The sequence below is a fragment of the Caretta caretta genome, chromosome 2, assembly GCF_965140235.1.
Source record: "Caretta caretta isolate rCarCar2 chromosome 2, rCarCar1.hap1, whole genome shotgun sequence".
Taxonomy (NCBI): domain Eukaryota; kingdom Metazoa; phylum Chordata; order Testudines; family Cheloniidae; genus Caretta; species Caretta caretta.
The window spans coordinates 117,608,959-117,632,523 of NC_134207.1; the positions used below are offsets into that span (position 1 = coordinate 117,608,959).

Genomic DNA, 23,565 nt, shown 5'->3' on the forward strand with positions numbered 1-23,565 from the left:
GATGTTAACAACACAGGTAAGAACATCTGTGTTTTAAAAATATATATGATTTTAACTTGACAGTGTTTTCTGGATAGGTTCTTTCATGCACAATTTGGTAAATATCAGATATGAGAGGTTAGGAAATTGAAATGGGGAAAACGGTTGTCAGGAACAGATTCTGCAACATGCATTGTAAAGAACCTTTTTTGCAGGGGTTCGTTCCTCTCTGTCTGTCTCAGGCTCATGACTAAGTTTCCTCTTACAGGATAATCGTCTGCGCTTCAGAGGAGATGGGGGAGTTGTACTTGCAGTGCTGTTTGGATCCTTCTCGTGAATCTTCATGTGTCTAAGTAGGAGAGGGAGGAAGACAGCCTTTCAGCACCCAGATCAGGATTCTGAAATTCAGCATAGTTTTAATCCAAATACCATTCCAAATATTTGACTTCAAGTAATAAACAACTCCCATAAACTGGATCGTGTTTTTCAAGCAACACATAATGTAGGGCCTGATCCTACAAATGCTTAGTACCGAGTGCACGAGCAGTCTCATTACAGTAAGTGTTTGCAAGATGGGGCGCTTAAAATTAATTCATGCTAGATGACAAGAACCCTTCTTTCCTATGCCAGAACGTACATCAGCTGAAAATGGAAATCACAAGGCTTAAGGAAGCATCACAAAACTTGAGAACATGTCCTATACATTTATGAAAATATGAAGTCCCCAGGGTTTGATTTTTATAGCTTAAAATTTATAAAACAAGGTCAGTCTTGTTCTGTTATATGTATCTTGCAACCCTGCTAACTGTACCAGGCACGCTTATAAACCGCCATATCACCCCCCCCAAAAAATTGTATGAAACATGAATATATTACAAAGCAGCAGTAGTGGTCTGTATTTTACTGAAAAGGATTGGTTTATAAAAAGTATGGATGCATTTCAAAGTTGAAAATAATCATGTATTTATAGATACTAATTTATAAAATGTAGAGTTGGGTTCCCCCAATGAAAGTTAAATAGATTTTTCAGGTTAACCAAGGCCTTGTTATATAACATGTGGAAGGAAACGCAGGCCATTAACTCAGGTCACCTTGGCCAAATCACTTGAGCAATCTGTGCCTCAGTTTCCCCATCTGTAATATGGAAATCATGCTCATCCACCTTTATGAGGTGCTGAGACACCCTTGGATGAAAAAGACTAAGCATCGTTAGATCATAAAAGATACTATAAATAAGTAAAAAACCCACTGAACAAACCCAGGTATGTTCAGTTACAGGAAATATTATACCACTTATAAAAGCGTTTCTTTTAAAAACAAATAGTCTTGGCTTACATTGTACTAAACCTTTTATTTATGCATGGGCTTTTGGGAAAAAAATTCAAAAATCACCTAACTGACTTATGTGCCTTGGTCTCATTTAACGTTTATAGCAACTTCAGCTCGTAAGTCACTGGGGCATATTTGGAAATTTTACCCCTACTGGTTTAAGTCACTATTTCCAGATATGATACTAAAAGGCAATTTGTCCTGGTCTACACTGGTAATTAAGACTGGAATTTTCCAATGGGATTTGGGCACCTCGCTCCCTTACTGCGCCATTTAATTTTATTATGCACAATTGTGTTCAATTGTGACAAAGTTTACAATCTTCTAGGCAAACCTTATATGTTCCTGCAACTGGCTGGCTTGAAACACAATCAATGATTTTGAAGACTGGCTACATGTGAATCACCCAACATTTTAAATTAATGTTACTTTTAGATGCCAGGTGCATGACATGTGAAGATAACATAACAAATCAAACTGACCGCTTCTGCGACTCAATTAAAGCCAAATGGGATGAATCTGACCCAACATGTTTTACATGCTTATTTCCTTTTCACAACATCTGAACCTTGAAAACACACACACACACGGTCTTGATCTTGCTTAAAGTGGGGTAAAATCAGAAGTAACTCCATGTTTAGTCAATCGAATTACATTGATGTAAAACAGGTGCAAGATCAAAAATGATCTTGCAAGGTGCTGACCGCTTTGAATTCCCAAATGAAATCAGGAAGACTACACTCTTCATAGGATCTGGCCCCCCAGGGCAAGATTATGGCTTCTTCTTTGCACCTACACAGAGGGTGTAAGGTGCTCCTTTGCTTTGCCCCCTTCCACCAGCTACAATACAGGAAAGAGGAAGCAGCTACACAGGAGAGCAGAGAGTGGGCAAAGCCGTGACTCTGCACAGCCTCCTTCCCCACAAACTATACTAGCCAGCGCTCGGAACTGTACGAGGGAAGATAAATAAAAGACTCCACTGGAGCATGGGGAAGTAAACCCAAGGACCCAAATTGTACCTCAGACAGATAAGCAACTATGTGCTGTCCCTTCTTTAGGGCATGCAATTGCCCCCAACTGAGTACATAAATGTCCTATTCTTAGCTTATATTTATGGCAAATATTTGAAACAGATTCTCCAGATCTGCAGAGTCTAGTAAATTCAGTCATTCTTTTCATTATTCTGGAACAGCTTGTTTTAAAAAAAAAAAACTGAGACAACAATAAAGTCTATAGGCAAGATGCCTAGGTGCACTGAGGCCAGTCAGATCTCCCCCAGCCAGGTTTCTTTTTTTTTTTTTTTTGGGAAGGCATTGCTCTAGTTCCCTGCTCCAACCAAGCCAACCCCAGATCTTTCTACAGATGATAAATTTATAGGATAAAGAACAGTAAGTTATGTTCATACAGAAGCACAGAAGTAGAACTGAACCATTTGTTCATTATTTTATGCAATAGTTGAAGATAAGCTTGGAAAAAGCAACAGGGAAAAAAAGAAGCGAATATTTTAGTATTCAATTCATTTGCAAGGTAAAGGCTGGAAGAGGTATGGGACTTTTTTTTTTTTAAGATAGTTTTCCAGTTAATAGGCAAGTCTGAAAGTGAGATACAGATATTTGTGTTACACACACATATATTAGGACAGCATATTTAACCTTTTGGCAGCATGACTGACGCACAGCTAATATTATTTGGCCAGTGCCACACACACACACTCACACTCTCTCTCTCCCAGGAAAAATTCTACACTATAAAAGAAAATATGAAAAACCCCAGCTTAAAGATTCTGTTCTATCCCTGAGAAGCATGCATAATTCCCATTAGTAGCTACATATGCAGAATATTCCTTAGGGCCAGATTCTCTTCTCATGCTATTTTTACACCTGTTTAGTGTCAATGGAACAATTTTTGGTTTACGTGAGTGCAAGTGAGAGGAAAATCAGTTCCAATAGCACAGAATGTTATAGTCTGTTCATGTTTTAATTTTGCATGTTTGAAGTGAAGCAGTCCTAAACTACCGAGCCATCAACAGGAAGACACCCGGACTGCACCTTTGACTTTTACTGAATAGGTCAAACGTGTCAGACCCTGATAGCTCTCTGTGGGGAATCATTTAAAAAAAAACAAAGAAGCAGGTTCCAAGTTCTCAAATAAATTCACAATCTGCCCCTACAGTACAAGGAGCAGATTTATTCTTTGACAGGTTAAACAGGTTTCACTGCATTGAATTGCGGGTGGAGAGAAAGAGGATTACTAGAACAACCACCCAAGATAAGCAGGAAGAGAAAGCAGACCAGTACAAAGGACAGACACAATCTTCATCATCTCCTTTACCTTGCAGCAGGGACATGACTGAGTTCAGTCTGCCTTCAGAAAACAGTATCATCTGACATATACTGAACTGTAACAGATGTCAGATTGCATCCACCACCTTTTATTTATTTATTTTTGAAATATAGTCCCTTCACTATGGCACATCTGCACTCTGAGGGCTATGGCGGCATAGCTACCTGCAGGGTACATGCAGACTACAGTGACGGAAGGAGTTTTTCCACTGCTGTAGAAATACCACGTCCCCAAGCAAGGATAGCTAAATCAATGGAAGGTTTCTTCTGTTGCTCTGGCTGCACCTACACCAGGAGTTAGGTCAGCATAGCTACCACACTGGAGTGTGGATTTTTCACAGCCCTGAGTGCCTAAGCTATGTTGACTTAAATTTTAGTGTAGACCAGATCTAAGCTTCATTCATTTAAAGTTTCTTAACTCTGAAAACAGACTAATATTTGTGTTGCTGTATCCTCCTTTAGAAATGTACCAAGCAGCTCTAAATTGGCCTCTTTTAGGGGTAGATAGTGCAGCAAAAATTGAGGGCCAGACATAGATGCTGGAACTAGGGCTGCTGGGAGTACTGCTGCACGCCCTGGCTTGAAGTGGGTTCTGTCATATACAGGGTTTACAGTTTGGTTCAATGGTTCTCAGCCTCCCCACTATACAGATTGTTCCAGCACTCCTGGGGCCAGATTCTCAGCTGAGGGTATTGCTTTAATGATGTCAATGTAGCTAAGTGAATTTACACCAACCGTGGATCTGGCCCAGACATCCCCAAGAGAAATATGGTACTTCACACAGGCACTCTCAAAACTATGCATTAGGTAGGTAGCCTGAGTATGTACATGCACACACATACACTTGGGAATTGCACAGGGTGGAACAAGAGGGTGTAACTAGGGCTAATGGGATGACATTAAGGAAGTGAAAATTTAAATGGACTAGCAGGAAAAACTTCCAAGTACTGAGAATTATCAGTCTATGAAATAATCTACTATGGGAAGTGATGGAAACCTCATTACTTGGAATTTTTAAAACGAGACCAGACAAAACACCAGAAGAGGTGTAGGAAATAATCTGGCACGGAAAGGGGAATGGACTTGATCTTAAAAGGTCTGTTCCATCTCTAACTTGAAAGCTTTAAGAAATGCTATGTAAAAAATGCAGATATCTTGCTCAACCAAGTTTTTGCATCAAGTTTGTGTGCAAGAACTCCCCTCCCTTTTTCCTCCCAAAATTCCACAGGTGAGTCAAGAATATCTGATAATGCCACAATCTTATTAGTCAACCCTCTAGCCACATAGGTGTTTTTCAACAGTTTTAGTGCATTTTAACTCCCTACCCTCTATCGGTGTCATCTTCTTCTCCCCCAGGCTCAGTCTCTTACCTGTCATCCCCCATCTACAGGCAACTGAACTCTGATGATCACATGGATAAACATTCAGATCAAGAGGACGTGGCACAAAAAGGCTGCTTTTCCTTCTCTATCTTCAGCTCTACTCTGATCCACAATATATGGTTTCAGGAGAGTAACGTGTGAGTAATCCAGCACTGCTACTACTGAAGAAAGAGTGAAAAAAGCGAATCTCTCTGGTTTTGCTATTTTTGAAGTGTTTTGGGTTTTTTTGTTCTACCTCTGAGTATGTCACAGAGGTAACTCCTGAGAAAAACTTGCATCAGTGGTTCTTATTGGTCATGATCTGACCTTTAGAAAGGGTGCTGTCTAAAGTGCCAGGGAGAAGTGAAGACAATGCAGAGGTTGTGTGTGTTCAAAAGACAAGCTCTCTGAAGATTTTAATACCCCCACAAGAGCCAGGAACATCCTTTAAAGAGGATTGGGGGAACAATGGAATAAAAAGGTGATGACTGTGGCCTCTGACCAGTGCCTGGGGTTAAAGTCCCTCTTCTTTTACTTCTGTGGCATGAGCAGGACCGCTTGTCAGTTGGGATAGGCTGGTCCAAGGCTGACCAAAGGAAAGGGAGGTTACTTACCTTGTACAGTAACTGAAGTTCTTCAAGATGGGTGCCCCTCTGAGTGCTCTACGTCAAGACGTATGTGTCTGCATGCGCGCCAGTCCACTCTTGATCGGAGATTTTTGTCTGCAGGTTCATGCGTGGGCCCTACACACCGTCACACTCTGACAGGAGGGTACACAGGCAGGGGGCAGACCCACCACCACTCCAGTTCCTTCTCAACCCCCAAAGTCTAACAAGAGACTCCAAGGCAAAGGGGAAGGAGGGCAGGTATTTAAGCACACACAGGGCGATATGTCTTGAACTCCAGTTACTTGTACAAGGTAAATAACCTCTTCTTCTTTGAGCAGTGTTCCTATGGGTGCTCCACATCAGGTGACTCTTGAGCAGTACCTCCATCAGGGAGAAGGGTGCTGAATAGGCAGATTCAGTACAGATCATGGAACAGCTTCATTGAAAGCAGTCCCAAGGGTTGGGGCTGGTAGAGAGCTGAACTGAATGGAATAATCTAAGAAATCGCCTCCAGGATCCATGTCCCTGAGGTGATGAGCTCCCAGGAAGGTAGACAATGGGAGAGATTATCCCCATAAAGGAGGCAGAGGGGAGAGGTGCAGTGTAAGAGCTGGAGAGGAAGGTAGCTCATGACCCTTGACTAATGGGTCAAAAAAGGAAGAAGAAGAAAAAAAGTGAAGATTCAGGCTCTCCCAGGGTGCAAAGGTCCCTGTGGAACAGACCTCTGGAAGCTACTGGGGACCCCGGATAGGGATCCTCAGGAGTCAATATGTCAGGTAGCAATGGAGACGGTACTGAAGAACAAACGGTGCATGACAAAGATTTTTTGTTGACTCTAGAGCTCCCTGTTTCAAAGGCACCGAGTCTGGTGTCGATGTTGGTGCTACTCTGGGAGGTATCTCAGTGTGCAGCTTCTTTGCCCATGGCTTCTGAGACCCAGACGGAGGGGATGACTTTCCCCTTTTCTTATCCCATTCCAGACTATCGGGTCTTTTCTTCTTAGAAGGCCTGGGTGGTGCTACAGGGCCCTCAGGATCTTCGTCTACCCCTGGAGCAGTGGTGGCTCGCAGATCTGATGTATAGGGGGTGACTCAGAGGGCACTCCATTACCTTGTCTTCCCTCAATTTCTTAGATCTGCTCTTGAAACTGGAGCAGATCTTACAGTTAGGGCTTGTCTAGGCTGGCAATTTACAGCGCTGCAACTTTCTCGCTCAGGGGTGTGAAAAAACACTCCCCTGAATGCAGCAAGTTTCAGCGCTGCAAAGCGCCAGCATAAACAGTGCTCCCAGCGCTGGTAGCTACGCCTCTCTTGGGGGTGACGTTTTCAGAGCACTGGGAGAGCTCTCTCCCAGCACTCTGCCGTGACCACACAAGCCACGTTAAGGTACTGACGCGGCAGCACCTTAGCGTTGCCAGTGTAGACTAGCCCTTCGTGGGGATGTGAGACTCCCCAAGGCAGTGAAGAAGGCAGCTTCAATTTCTGTTGCCGTGGGGAAAAGACCTAGTGCAGGTCTGGCAAGGTTTGGAGCCTGGGGTCTTGGGTGTAACCTGAACTCAAGGCTGTTGGTCAAAGCCCAAGAAAAACCAATAAAGGCCCACATCCAGCAAAGAATTAAAGGGGAAGGAGAATCCCATACCCTCAAAAGCACAAACTGTGCAAAATAACAGGATGTAATAAAATCTATTAAATAAAGAATAAATGAGCGACAGGTGTAGCAAGCCGGATGGCTAGCTAAATGGACAGCACAATGCTCCATCTCAAGCCGCAAGTGGCTGAGATGGAACTGCAGTGGTGATGGGTGCACAGGGGTGTCTAGCGCACAGCTGTGGACCTGCAGACACAGCTGACAAAAATCACTAGTCAAGAATGCACAGGTGCACACACATCCTCACGAGGCGCACCCAAAGGGACACTGCTTTAAGAACAGCAAATCCACAGGAAAGCCAGGAGGCACTTTCAGTGAGAGATGGTTGAGAAAGTTCCAGGCTCAAAAATCCCCTGATTAATTGCTGAGCACAGCGTTAGCAAGTGTATAGGCAGGACACCATTTCCCTCACTGCTCTGGAAACAATGAAGGAAAGTAAAACTGGCCATTACCAATCCAGAGAGTGATTGTTTGCCAGTATCACGTCCAGGTTTCACAGTCCACACATTTTTCTGTACCACTTCTCTATAGCTTTCTTCACTTTACCACTCTATTTACCATACATCCCACTGCACTGCGAGAGGCCTTTTCTCCCCTCATTTGATTTCTGAATGCTGGACCACAACCTGACCTCAAAAAGAAATGGATGGTACCCATATATCTGACATCTATCTGAAAACAACAAGTGTAAAACCACCGTATATTATTGCAGTATTTATAGCCATCTAGATATTCTGGTAATCAATTAGAGTCAGAATAAAATCAGCAACAGTGAAAATGGCTTCTTTCATAAGCTACCACCTATATCATAGAAATTATTCTTCAAAGCAAAACACTCTTCAACATCTACCAATCTAGTAAGCTCAGCATTCTGTGGAGATGTAAGCTGGTCAGATGGGCAGTAGGTTCAGCTGCTCTGACCTCAATGTAGCTGAAAAAATTACTGTTAAGTATGGTCTGCTACTTATTCTGATAATTCTCTTCCCTAACTACCTTCAGTGCATTATTATTTTAGTTTATGTTAATAAATTTATCAAAACAAAATCAAAACCACATACTTTCAATATTCCACAACAGAGTAAATATTTACAATTCAAAATACAATTATATTTTAAAAAAGGCCAGTTTCACCCTGATTTCAATCCTGCACAACCACATTAAATTCAAATGAAGTGCTAAGGATTTAAGACAGGCCAGGTTTTGGCCCATTGTGCTCTTGTCCTTCCCTGGGATGGAAAGTGGCTCAAGAGCAATAGAGTGCCAACTTTAATGCCCTTCATATCAAAACCAGGACCTATTCTGACACATTTCCAGCTCAAAATGCCTGTGCTATTATTTCATTCTGCCTGACGGTTCTAACTTTATCCAAGTGTCCTAAAAACTATAAAAGACAAAAACATTTCATTGTACAGGCTCATTTCTGTCATTTGAAGCAAGAAGGGGAAAATCCCAAACAAATACAAAATGGGTTTGAGCAGCAGTGTTTTCAGGAGTCATCAGTCAATACAAAGACTGCTAGCCCTCCCCCAAAGCCTTGTTGTGAAGATGACTAGAGCTTAACTCCAAAGTACAGTAACACTATGTACCGGAGTTAAACCTCCAGTTATTTGTTTGTCAAAACAAAGTCATCAATCTGTATTGACAATATATGTTCAGTCCTAATAATTATAAGCAGCCACTACTTAGCAGAGTCTGATTCATTCAACACTGTCAGCTGTAATCACTGGATCAGAAAGATGCAGCTAATTCTGAAATGAAACATGACTGGTATTTGGAAGGGTTTTTGTTTTGTTTTTCTTAACAGCTTATCGATGACAACAGTTGCTATTCAGATCCTCCCAAAACACTAAAACCTCAACCACCTTGTGAAAACTCTACCAACCAAACACCGAAGAAAAATGTCAGTGCCGAGATTTTTGCTTTTATTTGAAGTATTCACATGGTGCTGAATGATTAATGGCTAGAATCAGCAAGGAGCAACTAACAGTGAGAGAACTGAGTGTGGCTACGGCGAAGCTAATAAGAAACCTAACACAATACACTGGAGCAAAGTGACCTCAGCAGAAGAGTTGGGTGTGGCGAACAGGTCAGGGAAGAGTTATGTTAGAAGCACTTGCTCTCTCTAAGTTCAGAGCAGTTAACCACGGCTATAAATACGTAGGGTATTTCATTTATGTTTTTTTGTTTTTTTAAACACTGGGCTATTGGTTTACTTTGAAGTACAACCCTCTGATTGATCCTGCTCTGAACTCTGTCCAGGGGGAGCCCTTCACCCACATGAAGTATTGCTGAACTTAACAGAACTCCAAGCAAGTGGCAGAGTCCTCCAGCATGGAGCTCACTGCAGGATCGGGGCCTAATGGGCAAGGGAAAACCTTAGTTTAAACACCGCTTATAAACACTGGCAAGACTGCCAGGCCAAAAAAAGGCTCATCAGGATGTGTCCAGTTCCAGATTCTCAAAGTGGTTTAAAGGCCACTGCTGAAAGAGTCCTATGCAGGGTGGTGGTATATCTAAGGCTAAAGTCTATTCTTTGGTGTCGTTTTGCTCTATGTTTGTACATACTAGCACAATGCAGTCCTCGTTCACGACTAGGGCTCCTGGATAGTACAATAATACAAACAATAAACGACAATTATCTATTCTATTCTATCTAGATTCTTATAGTGCACTCATCACTGCAGTATTAGAGTGACTTCCAAAGTGCATTAAGCAGTATGGCTAACATCTGTCATGGGTTTGTTCTCTCATCCTCTCCCGAGGGGGAGAAATGCGTGCAGCTGAATGTTTTATTTTGCATTGCGTGTGCACGCAAAACACACACACTGAGGTATCCGTGTGTTAGAAAAGGCAAGGAGAAAGAAATGTGCCTTGCACCTAAAGCAGGAGGTGGGGAGGTTTGTGATGGTCCTTATTTCCTGGTGGAGTACATTCCACAGTCTTGGGCCACCCCCCCGCCCCCAGGACAGCTCTATCTCCAGCACAGAACTTTAACAGAGCAAAGCAAAAGCAAAAACAAAGAAACCCCACAACACCATTGCAAATATAATCATTATGATAATATTTCTCATGGTTTAGAAGAACTATCAAGTCTATCTGAAAGCTCGACGTTTGCAAAAGCTGCTCATGATTAATTTCCAATTCTGGTAAATAAATTCCTTGATGGAGACACCAGTGAAGCCTGTGAATTATAGTCAATGCCATACAACATAAAGCTTTCTGAAGTCTGCCAATACACATTATAGCTAGAGTGTAAGATACATAGCCACACACATGCTTATATTTTAGTAGTTTTACCCAAGAGAAGAATATTTTGTTTTGCCAATAAAAAAAATAGCAGAAATGTGTGCGTGAGAGAGAGATCTACAAAATAATAAGTGGAAAAGTACTATTTCTGTAAAGCAAACTGTATATGTTGTATCAACAAATATCTAAACAACTAACTTGCTATACTGAAGTCAGCAAGTTCAAACAGGTTTAGACGGATACAAATGCACTCCCATCTTTGCTTGACATTATCCCTGCTCTCCACCAAAGTGTTGTCATAACACCTCAGGAAAAAAAAAAAAAAAAAAGAAGGAAAGAAAAAAGGAGGCAACTATTCCAAAACTACATGCCTGATGCTGCTGCAACAGTGAAGTGATTCAATAGTGGCAGCCTGCCCTGTACATGCTTTTAAAGTCAGTTTTCCCAAAGGGGAAGAGGTTCATTTGCAATTGTAATCACGCTATGCATAAGCGGAGAGAGAGAGAGATGGTGGAAATTCAGTGTGAGCTTCCCAACGCAGCCCCACCTAATTGGCTTCGAGGCACCGTGCAGTGATTCAGGCTGCACCACATTAACAATGACAAATGACATATGGTGACTTTGTAGATAAAAGAAACTCTGCTTACTGAGAGGCAGAGTTAAACTCATGACACTTTAACAGGGCCCTCTAATTCTGCAAGCTTTGTAAGAAATCCCTATTTGTGCTGTGTTTATTAACCACATATGCACATAAGCCTAGCCACTAACCCACAAATTTGGATGTTTCTATTCAATGTCTTAAGACATTCCCATTAAAAATAGCTTTAAGGAGAGAACAATTAAAGCAGCTTTAATTTCAGCACAAATACAGAGCACTGCAAGTTAAAAAAAAAAGTTTTATCCCCCTTAAAAATAAAACATGGTGAAGAAATCGGAGATATATTTTTATTCATTAAAAAAACCGCAACATGATGAGCAACTATGTCCAGAATCAGACATAGCCTACTCCATTCACGGCCCTCTAGCATTTTGCCATTGAGTATCGCTAATGGCAAACATCACAGAACAACTTGTTATGTCCTATGGCACAGGAAAGAAACACAGTTCTCACAAACGCTGAAGGTGCTTTACAAAGGGAATAACATTTTTAAAAAAATCCCAAGGAAAATGCACTATATTACAAAACCACATTCTAGACAAAACAAGATCTCTGCCCTATCATGTCAGTGGTATAAATCAATGACTGTTGAGGAGGATGGGAAACAAATCAACTCTATGCGGAGATTCTCAAACCTTTTCCCTCCACACTGCAGACCACATCCTAATAGAGGAATTTCTTGTAGACCACCTCCCCTCCCACGCCTGACGCTGTGGCCCACCTATTTCTCTCATGTGTGATCCCATAGCATCCTTGTGGTAACCACAATTGCCTGTGTGGGAGAGTAATGTTAAGAAAATATTTAATGAATTTCTTAGATGTCTTTTAATAAAATTTAGCAGCTGGAAACAGGAGTGCCAGCACCACAAAATTAGCCTGCTCTCTATGGGCCACCAGACACTGCACTGTGGAACACCAAGCACAATTTGGGAACTTCTGTTCTAGGGCTATGAACTTCGAGGCAGCCAGTGCAGATGTGGACTACTGATACGTCTCATCATTAAAGGCTGCGTGTCTGTCCAGGGGGGTAGCTGAGGATAGCCCCCGGCCCCGCTCCCGCAGCCTCAGCTCGCCGTGCCGCCAGACTCTGGGCTGCGAGAGCCGCCGGTGTGTAGTGTATTAAATTGCTCCCCATAGGAATGTGCTACTTATGGAGCACCAGGACTGGCAGCCGTAACTACTACACCGTAACTAGCACATTCCTACTGGGAGCAATTTAATACATTACACTGGGCCTCCAGACAGTTTTGGAACCCTGATGTGGCCCTCAGGTCAAAAAGTTTGCCCACCCCTGTCCTAGGTGGAGGGGCCTGGGGGCTCTGTGCACTGTCCCTGCCTGCAGGCACCACCCCCGCAGCTCCCACTGGCTGCGGTTCCCAGCCAATGGGAGCTGTGGAGCCAGCGCTAGTGGCAGGTGGCCAGGGCAGCACACGGAGCCTCCCAGCCTTCCAACCCTTTGAAAGGAGCTGCAGGGACATGCTGGCTGGTTCTGGGGAGCTGCGCAGAGCTGGGTAGGGAGCCTGCCAGCCCCGCAAACCCTCCCCCCCTCCACCCATGAACTCCCCCTTGGCCTTTTACCTCCTCAGAGCACCCCTGGCCCAAGTTTTAGTTAGGGGTATATAGTACAAGTCATGGACAGGTCACGGGCGGTGAATTTTTGTTTATTGCCAGTGACCTGTCCATGACTTTTACTAAAAATGTCCGTCACTAAAACATAGCCTTACTCATGTTTCAAGTTTGTCACTGAAGAGGTGTCACCTGCCAAAATAATACAGGTGCCTCTATTTTAAAACAGCAGGGAGGGTTGCCTGTCTTCCTCTTCCCAGGTCAGCTTTCTCAAGTCTAGACGTATTGGAGAGTTTGGTCAGAGGAGTCACTGGACATAGACCTGATCCAGAGCTCATTGCAATCAATGAGAGTCTTCAACAGGCTATGGATAAGGCCCCACGAGAGCTTATTCTCTCAGCTTGGATTGGGAAGAATACCAGTTGATCCCCTAACGGAAGACAAAGCGATATTTGTATTCCAAGTACAACCCAGCTACTTAATATATAATGATACTGTCAGTTTATATAAATAGGCATCTTCCCCATACTGAAAGCCAGCCACCTATGTATTAGGTGTAACATGCAGACAAGTAGCATAGTGGGAAAACGAGCATGCCAGGATCGGACTGCTGCTGTTTCAAGAATCCAAATGCTGTTTTTTGTCTCCAGTCTTCTTCTGTTTTTAGGAAACAATTTATTGCTAATGAATGGCCTTTTTTTAAAGAAAGGAGAAGCTGACAATGAGTGCCTATATTCTGATGTTTGCTAGTTCCAGCATGCTAAACCATAACAGGTTGGGCAGCTTATATATTGCAGGGTGGGGGAGTTAAAGCTAGACATGTGTTAAGGTGGAACTACAGCCAGTATAAAAAACACAGGTTTAAGACAAGGACAAAGGTTTTCCTCCTTATTCTCTTAGGGCCTGTGCCTACACTTACAGCACTGCAGCTGCACTGCTGTAGCGTTTAGTGAAGACACTACCTACGCTGACGGGAGAGCTTCTCCCACTGGCATAGGTACTCCACCTCCCTGAGAGGCGGTAGCTATGTCGACGGAGAAGCCCTATACATTAGGTATTGCAACAATATAGATTTCTGTACACATTCCTCACCCCCCACCCCCGCAACACAGAGGATGTATTCCAACACGCAGAGAACATTCCTCATAAACCTCCCCAATGGCCCGCATTTTTACCACTTGGTATATTAATCTATTTCCTCACCTGTTCCATCTCGTTAAAAATCTGCAACATGGCATATTGCCATTTGTCCTTAAAATGTTAGGTCTACAGAAAAATCCTCTAATGCTGGGATTAAAGCAAACAACAAACAGCTTCCAAGTCCCAAAGATATTTTTAAATCCCTAGAGCTGGAATTCTATCTTTTCTTGCAGTCTTGTATTAAAGATGGAGAGTGTAGGCAACTTTCCTGAGCAGGCAGAATACTATACCCCTAAAGAGGTGTTGCTCCTGGGCAGGTACTCATGAAGATAAATAGAGGTCAAAAGGAGCCATGTGATCGGTGACTAGAATCTACTATGTCAAGTGGCATGTTCTTGTTTGAACTGTGACACGGGAAACAAAGCAGCACTAAGCTATGCTGAATACATGCTATTATATGGAGATTTATGTTATTGCCTGTGATGAAATTGGTATTACCCCGTATTCCAGATCATCTTCCCCATTACACACACATGCTAACCAGAAACCCAAACCCATTGTCAGCAGTGCACAAAAGTGTAAGACTAAAAGTCTTAAAGTGAACAAGACCAGATTTACGTAAATTAGAGGGTCTGAGACCACACACCCACGCTGTAGACTTAGAGCGCCCTTGATTCACTTGCATGTTCAAGAACTGAAGAGGCCTGGATATGCAAATATAATTAGGGTGACCAGATAGAAACTGAAAAAACAGGACAGGGGTGGGAGGTAATAGGCGCCTATATAAAAAAAGTCCCCAAAAATGGGACTGTCCCTTTAAAAATGGGACAGTTGGTCACCCTAAATATAATGCTGCTTATTGTATATCTTCAGTTCTCAAGAACAATTGAGCCAACTAAGGACAGAGTATAAACCTTAACTCAAACTTACTTGCTTTTCTGGATTCTAATCAGACTCCAACATGAGTGTTTGGGTTAACTTTCTTCACAGCTCTTCAATAATAATTGAGGAGGAGGGTGATATTTCAATGGCAGTAAGTGGAGTATCACATACCTGTAATCAGGACATCTCCCTCAAGCTCTTAAGGTCCACTGAACTGTTGCGTACTTGGACATGACTGACCATAACAACTCCTTTAGAGGCTTTATTTAAATCACATAACACTAAGCAAGCACAGGTTTCAGAGTACCAGCCGTGTTAGTCTGTGTCCGCAAAAAGAACAGGAGGACTTGTGGCACCTTAGAGACTAACAAAATTATTTGAGCATAAGCTTTCGTGAGCTACAGCTCACTTCAAGCACAGAAATTCAGGTCTTGTATATCTGTATGAGAAGTGGTTAGTTCTTTCTTGGACTGTGAGATAGTAAGTAAAAGGTGTGTGTTTGTTTTAAGTATGGTACTAGCACTTTCTGCTACACTGGTGTTCACAAAACTGTCAATTTTTCCTGTCCCTCACTTGGAGTCTTCATAGGTGGTACCCAGTTACTCAGAGCATACCTGTTGATAGTTTTAGCCTCCACCCAGTCCATGCTTTCACTATACTTACACTGTATATTACTGAAAAGAAAACACATTTTTAAATTAAAAAGAAAATCAAATGTGCTGTGTCTCAGTTTTCTGCTACAACTATAATTAAAATCATCTGTTACTACAGAAGCAATTAGTTCTAACTGTGCAGTGCTCAAGAATTCGGGCATCTGCAAATGCTGAACAAGTCTATCCTCTCTCATATGCTGATGTCACAGCACCTTGATATTGGCCAATGATCCTACATTCATCATAAGACGGAGTTTGAGATCATGTCAAACATGACTTGTCCAACTGACCCCACTCCTCCATATTTAGTTCAGTTTAAGGAATACTGTCCAGTTTTAATTTCATGTAAACCAAAAATTCTCAGGAGTTAAGCAAGAACTCATCCTAGTGCACGAGTGGATCTAAAACTAAAAAAAAAAGGAGAATCTAATGCAATGCTGTATCTATTATAAACGCACAGAAGTCAGGTAATTCATGATGTTAATACAGAAAATATAATTTGACTATATTGCACATAGTCTTTTGTATGCTGCTAATTTTAATGCCTTAATTTGTTTGTGCAAAATATCTGTACATGGATGATGTGAGATAATCGCCTATTATATTTATTACATATATATTTTTAAGTCATATAGATTGAACTTTTCAAAACTCCCTTAGAATTTTAAATGTCCAATTCCTATGAATTTTCCCTTAGGCCTTTTTCTTTCTGAGGCCCACCCCAACATGCTATAAAAACTCCAGGGCCTACCTGTGCCACAACAACTGGTTTTCAGCATATAAAAGCCAGGGCAATTGCCTGGGGCCACAGGGGCCTCCACAAAGCTACATTGCTCAGGCTTCGGCTTCAGCCCCAGGTGGTAGGGCTCAGAGGCCCGGGCTTCAGCCCTATGCAGTGAGGATTCGGCTCTCTGCCCTTGGCCCCATCGAGTCTAACACTGGCCCTGCTTGACGGCCCCCCTGAAATCTGCTCGCGGCTCCCTAGGGGGTCCCAGACCTGAGAACAACTGCCTAGGCAGCTCTGAAAAAGTGTCAAACTGAATGTTGCATTTAGGTCGTTTTTGCACTGTACTTCCCCTTTTTAAAAGGCAGAAAGTTTGTCACTGTGTTTAACTATGTAGAGCCTAAAAAAATTTTCTTCTCAACACGCTATCTAAAAAACAAATAAATGCAGGACTGCATGGGGAATCAGAATGTACAAATTCTATCCAGACTCCACATACTCTGAGGCCGTATGCTATTTAATGCACTGCACCTACAATGCACATAATACACATCAGAAGGAATCCAGCACCAGAATTAACATTGGAGGAATTCATGGGTGGGTTGCAGGGAAAGGATGCTTTGGCAAGGTCAGAAGGAGGGTCTGTAGAATCAAAAGTTGTGTGCAAATACCTTAAGTGTATGCACACACGCACATCTGTACCTGATGCATGTACCTATGTTTTAAAAAAGTAAAAGGAAATCTGGTTTATGCTCAGGGACAGTAAGTGGGTCTCACTTATTTCTTAACCAATGTTTTGTAAACCTCACAAAGTGCACTCATTGACTGACTAAGGAACTTATACACCCAAATTTTAAATGAAAGCTGCTTTCAAGCTCTCAAAACACTCAAACATACAAAAAGTGGGGAGGATGGATTCCAAAAAATGTCCTACTCAGAAGGCAGAATTGTATCACTCCCAACAACAAAAACAGCAGCAGTTATGACACTGCACACTGACTATATCCCTTTCAAGCAGTTTGGGGAAAACGCCACTGAAGAAAAAACAATATGGATGAAGTGCCTTCTTAACTAAAAGGTTAAAAGAAAAAATGCTGTCTTTGACTAGGAGTCTTTGTAACAGTTTGCCACAGCAAAGCTCCTGCAATTCTGCTCTTCTACTTAAGTTTCAAGATTTTTACATGTATGCACTGCACGGGATAATTTTTTTGGTTGAAATACCTAGGTCATCCCATCATTCTTTTCAAAACACGCTACAGAATCTTTAACAGCCACCAGAGACTGTCAAGAAAGGAGTCAGTATGTATCAAACCTACCTTCTGATATTTACATTTTATTAAAACTTCAAATTTTATGGAAAGTTTGTCTTCAACAGACAGAAAATGCCATTTAAAATAGATGGGTACAGACCATCTGTCATAACCGTACGGCTAAGGGTAGCCTAGAATTCCTCCTTACCTGTAAGGGGTTAAGAAGCTCAAATAACCTGGTTGGCACCTGTCCAAAAGGACCAATGGGGAGAGAAGATACTTTCAAATCTGGCGGATTTGTGCTTTGGGGAAGTTTTCAACCTAAGCTGGTAGAAATAAGCTTAGGGGGTCTTTCATGTGGTCCCCACATCCATACCCTAGAGTTCAGAGTGGGGAGGGAGCCCTGACACCATCCTAGTCCTAAAACTGGAAGAGGATCCAGGGCAGGATGACCTTTTGTCCAGAAGGAACTATTTTGGGTAAGCCCTGGGGATATTTTCAGCTTCTACATTGAGTCCTTAACAAGTTTTGTTTCAGCAAAACTTGACCACAGAATTAAGTCAGGCAAGCAGTTTTAGATACCCCAAGTTCCCTTAATAAAAGATCGCTCCAAAAATACAGTAGCAGAGCAACTTATTTTTTTTTTTTTGTTTTTGAGGGTTGGAGAGCTGCAACTTTCCATTTCTTGTCAGAGCCAAGGCCCAGAGAGCTTCCCAAGGTTTTAATTTGTTAGTTATTGGATACACCAACAACATATAGATATGGCAAAAGTGACAGCATGGATTAAAATGCTCTCATAACATTTATCTACTCCAGCACTTACTTCAGACTCTTCTTCAGAAAGGATTCAAGGTCCCTATGCTTTCAGCTCTACAGAAAGCCCTCTTTTACACGTGCACACATATGCTTTACAACATTTACACTGAAAATGTGAAAGCATATAACCCATTCACTGGGAATGAGAGAAAAACCCTGCTCACCGTCTTTCTAGCACAAGCATGTGTGGATCTGCATGCTCTAAATAGCAGTGGTCCTGTGTGCCCCCTTTTAAATCCACCCTGTTAAGACAGCTTGCATTTCCAGGTTTATGTCTCAACCTTAATATAGGATTTTGAAAAATAGTTCTTTAGTTCTTTTCAAGAACAAGATCAATAACTAACTCCTCCATAGGGTTGTGTTTTATAAGACATAAGAAATAAATGGATCTACTCTTTCCAGTGTTCCCCAGAAATAAATCCATAATGGAATATGCAGCCTCCAACCTCTCCTCTCTCTCAAGGAATTCCACTCCCTGACAGACTCGGAGGGATCCCCCACCACGTCAACAACCCTTCTCCATTAAGTGCAGCAGTTCAGCAGAGTCAGTGCCCCATTCAGAGAAATAAAAGTACAATAAATTAACTTCCCTTCAGTGTCTATGTGCCATTCACTGTTGTTCCTTGAACTGAACAGCTCTTCCAGATGAAGGCTCCATGTTGGGCACCTGGCCCAGTGCTTCAGGCTGTACAGTGCGCCTTCCAGTAGGGAGCTCCAAAGTAGCAGGACATTTTGAGCAGCCTGGTAGCCATGACAGAGACCTTTCCAAGATGCCCTCACTCACTCAGTCCAGAGGACAGTTATAGCTCCCCACTTAGAATGCTGACCAAAAGTCACCCAGTTCAGAAAATGAGGCCGGCGTTCACCTCCGTTTCAGAAGAAGTGCTGAAACAGTGTTTTTTTCCCTAAGCTTGTAGCACCAGTTTGGCTGTACTCGTGGAGAGAGGGTGTAGGGTCAAGGAGGATGGCAGAGACAGAACTTTAAGAAGTCAGAGACTATGACTCATTCACAAAAGAAATAGAAGATTTATTCTGAAGGTTGAGAAGGATATCTTCTATACATCTGTCAAGAAATGTAAAAGAAGCCAGACTGCAGATGAGGGAGGCTAGGACAACTTCAGAGTAAAGATTAGGACAAAAAGCCAGACAACTATGAAAGTCAGATTAAAGGGCTAGGTAAGAATTAATTTTAGAAAAACAAAAAATATTGTGTATACACATGCAGCATTCACATTTCTTTCCTTTCAATGGCTTTTAGGTAAATACAGTATTAGGTGGCAAGACCCCCCCCCCAGTGTAGGGCAAGAAGCATTCAAAGTTACCTTTTTTCTTCTGCGGCAGGTCCACAAATTACTGATCTATTAAATATCACTAGCTCCTGGCTCAGTGCGATACCCCAGCATGATCTCTGTTCCTGGCATCACACCGATCACTGGAGACTGCCAATAAGGGTATAAAAGTCTCGTCCCTCTCCACTTGGCACATTTTGGTCAGCTTTTAAATATTTTAATTTTAGCATAAAATATTAAAAAGAAAACGAGAAAAACTGTGCAATCCTGGGGTTTGGGGACTTGCCTTACGCCCCACAGAACACAGGTACAGGCGATGTTGAACTGCAGGTGCAGAGTGCCTGTAAGAACTTCACACCAAGAGGGAGCTAGCAAGCCATAGTGCATCTTCACTTGGCAAAGCTGACATAGAAGTAAGTTTTGAATGAAATGTGATGCAAAGCCTTTACCCTTGCTCATTTATGGCTTGTTGGACTCGATGCTACAGTTGTGTTTGAAATACATATAAAATAATTTAGTTTGGACCACCTTTTAACTAGAAATACCTGGTTTTGACAGACGTACCCAATGTGCAAAATAAACCTTTTGATACTGAGAGCGTTATAGAGCCATATTGTAATTTCTCTTCGTATTTATCATCTGTCTGCTTGCTCTCTAACAGTGGTTTGATTTTCTGAGGATTTTTAAAATCTATTATCTAAAACAGAACGTCTTTAAAACACACAGGGGTGCAAGCCTGCCCTCACTGAAATCAGTGGCAAAACTCCCATTTTTTTCAATAGGGGCAGGATTTCACCCTGCAGGTAGTTTGAGATCATCTTCTGCAATGACAGACTATGTCAGGACAGTGTGAGACTTCTGCAACATTCATTGAGCTGTTGCAGACTGAAATTGTACAGTGAAATAAGAGCCTTCAAAAGGTTTGTTAGTTTGTGTGTCTCAAACCTACACCCAGATATCTGACAATGAAAATGCCATTTATAGGGAGTCTATTCATCGTAGGCCCATCTTAACGATCTTAACAGGTGCTGCACTGCATGCCATTTGGCTTAAAAGAAAAACATCACAAAAATTCAAAGCACTGATATTGTTTTGATACATTTATTTCCTTTACAGAAGTCATTTCTTTAGTCAACCACAGCCTGCATTCTGGCTGATCTGCCCTTCCTTGGGGATCAGGTTTGCACCTGACTTGTTCTGTTTAACATATGACCTCACAAAAGAATGACAAGAAATGCACCCACTGTCAATCACAGCAGTGAGATAAGCTTGTGGGCTGGGAATCTGAAGTACCATCTCACCCCTAGGGCAATCCCTCCTGCCCAGCAAAGAGGCACATTAAGAGAGCAGTGCTGGTAAGCAAGCACTTCTGCTGGCACTGTATTCAGTCTACGGTTAGATCAAGGATCATCAGGTCTGTCAATCCATCACTTTTCATGGGCACGAAAACAAGTAACTACAGCATAAAATGAAAGAGATCATGTATTCCAATACTGTACATTTATCAGTATCATGTTTCTGTCCCAGAACCTAATTTTCCCTGATTTTTTACCTTTTTGGAAATTACTTGAGAGAAATTGTAGGTAACTTTTAAATTAGCATTTTCCCATTCTGGCTGGCCAGGCAAGCTGTATCTTAAGAGACAGCATCTATTTGGAAATCAGAGACTTGAGGTCATTGGTGTGACTAGAACCAACTTCCTGCTCACTGGAGAAAAATGATGAGACATGCTGAACATTAAAGCTAAAAAGACAGCAAACCCTCCACATTTGACCCCAGGTTTGGGAAATAGATATAAACAGAGCAGAGAATGCTGGAACACTGGAGTTCTCACACTCCAGTGCTGCCCGTCACAACATCTTGGACTCAAAACAAACAAGCCTGCCTTTGCCACTGCAGGGAGTACCGTGTCAGATACACAATATGTGAGAGACACGGCAGAAATCAACATACAGGAAAGTGTTAGTCTAGCAGAAAATGAAATCATCAACCTGTGAGCTCCTACTCTGTCCAATGTAAGAGAGAAGATGGTTCCTCTATTGGCACCACCTTAGACAGAAGGAGAAAATGTAACCCTGCAAATATGCACACAGTTTTAAGTTTATGTGCCATGTGAGTGTGTCTAGTATTACATCAGGGGCCCAATTTTTATCCTGCATTTCAGCAGTCAAACATTTTAGGTGCCTTAATGCCAACTGCACTGAAGTTTGAAAACTTAGTTCTTCCATGTTTAAATAGGAGACTTTCAGCAATGTGACAGGTTTCAGAGTAACAGCCGTGTTAGTCTGTATTCGCAAAAAGAAAAGGAGGACTTGTGGCACCTTAGAGACTAACCAATTTATTTGAGCATGAGCTTTCGTGAGCTACAGCTCACTTCATCGGATGCATACCGTGGAAACTGCAGCAGATATTATATACACACAGAGATCATGAAACAATGAATATTTGTTTCATATTCTCTGTGTATATATAAAGTCTGCTGCAGTTTCCACGGTATGCATCCGATGAAGTGAGCTGTAGCTCACGAAAGCTCATGCTCAAATAAATTGGTTAGTCTCTAAGGTGCCACAAGTCCTCCTTTTCTTTTTTCAGCAATGTGTTTACAACTCCACTATTCCAACACCCAATAAACCCCTTGGAGCACAGAAACTAGCATCTGGGCAACTCTAACTACCAGTCAGCTACAATGGCTAAGCGGAGGCCAGGATCTCTCTCTTCAGACCCATCCCCTTCCAGTCAGAAAATTATACAAATCACACAGATGCAGATGCAAAAATAGTCATTTTACAGTATGTTTTTAAACTGGATACTCATCATGCAGAGAGGATAAAACAGCAAGAAAAATGTCAAAGAAACATTGGCCAAGTATTCATCTATGCTCTACTTCTGCCTAACTGAAATCACTCCTTTAAAACCAAACTTTGCAGCACTGCCTACAAAAAAAAGGTTACTGAGGCTATGTCTACACTACGCTCCTTTTAGCGACACAGCTGTGCTGCTACAGTCGTGCCATTAAAAGGCGCGCAGCGTAGCTGCTGTTTGTTGGCTCTCCCACTGACAAAAAACTTCCACCCGCAACAAGCGGCGATAACTTTGTCAGTGGCTGTTCACACCGGCGCTTTTTGTCGGAAAAACTTTTGTCATTCGGGGGTGTGTGTGTGTGTTTTTCACACCTCTGAACGACAAACGTTTTGTTGTTTGGGTTCCAGTATAGACAAAACCTCACATTCGAGCCAAAGAAAAACAGACAAGACCATACTCCCGAACCCCCTGGAGAACTGCAAGATGTGAACCTGCTATCTCTCTGGTCACTTCACTTATGTCATATCCCTGTCCCCTTGCCTGTCTTTTGTTGGGTTGCTTGTAAATTGTAAGCTCTTCGATGCAGGGAATTAATCTTCTTATGAATTTGGAAAACGCTTAGCATATTTTAGGTGTTACAGTAATACAAATGAATGAAGTAATTGTATGAGACAAAAATGTGGGTGTGATTAAGTGTTTTGCTTCCTCAGTCAACAACAATATGTATCATTATATATAAACTAAACTATATTAACTTTTAATTTTGACAACCTGTTATAGATCTAGGAAATTCTTTGTAAAGAAGTAAGATGACTAGAGCATGCAAATATGTAAAAAAGGACAGGACAAAGAAGAAGCCCCTTACTGATGGTATTTAGATATTTAACTACCCAGCGCACCCATAAATCATGCAGATGTCTACATGAAACCTCTTGCATCTGCCAAACTGAAGCTGCAAAATAAGAGGCTGGTTGTTGCCCCTTTAAAATTTGACCCCGTATGTTATTCCTCGAGAGCCATTTATGTGTCATTCTAACCTCTGTGGCACCTGAACAAAAAGAAAATAGTGCTTCCAGATATTATTTGTACCCATAGTTGATTGAGCTAAAAACTCATCCCCAATTCTTACATCATCCTAAAATCCGGCATTCTGGCAGTTCTGGAGGATTATTGTGACACAGAGCATATCATCACACACCTTCTTTGCTTCTCTCTCAGCAATAAGGCACTATACATAATTCATACTTCCCTGTCCATGTAAAAGCCTTTTCCT

The 23,565-nt window shown here is 42.0% G+C and overlaps 1 protein-coding gene across 6 annotated transcripts in view; it reads right to left on the reverse strand.

Annotated features, from left to right (window-relative positions):
* Positions 1-23,565, reverse strand: part of RREB1 (ras responsive element binding protein 1) — a 142,455-nt gene that overhangs the window by 46,832 nt on the left and 72,058 nt on the right. For all 6 annotated transcript variants that reach the window (XM_048839787.2, XM_048839788.2, XM_048839793.2 and 3 more), the window contains one exon: positions 184-328. In XM_048839787.2, the coding sequence (XP_048695744.1) occupies positions 184-328 (145 nt within the window). The remainder of the gene's footprint in view (positions 1-183; positions 329-23,565) is intronic.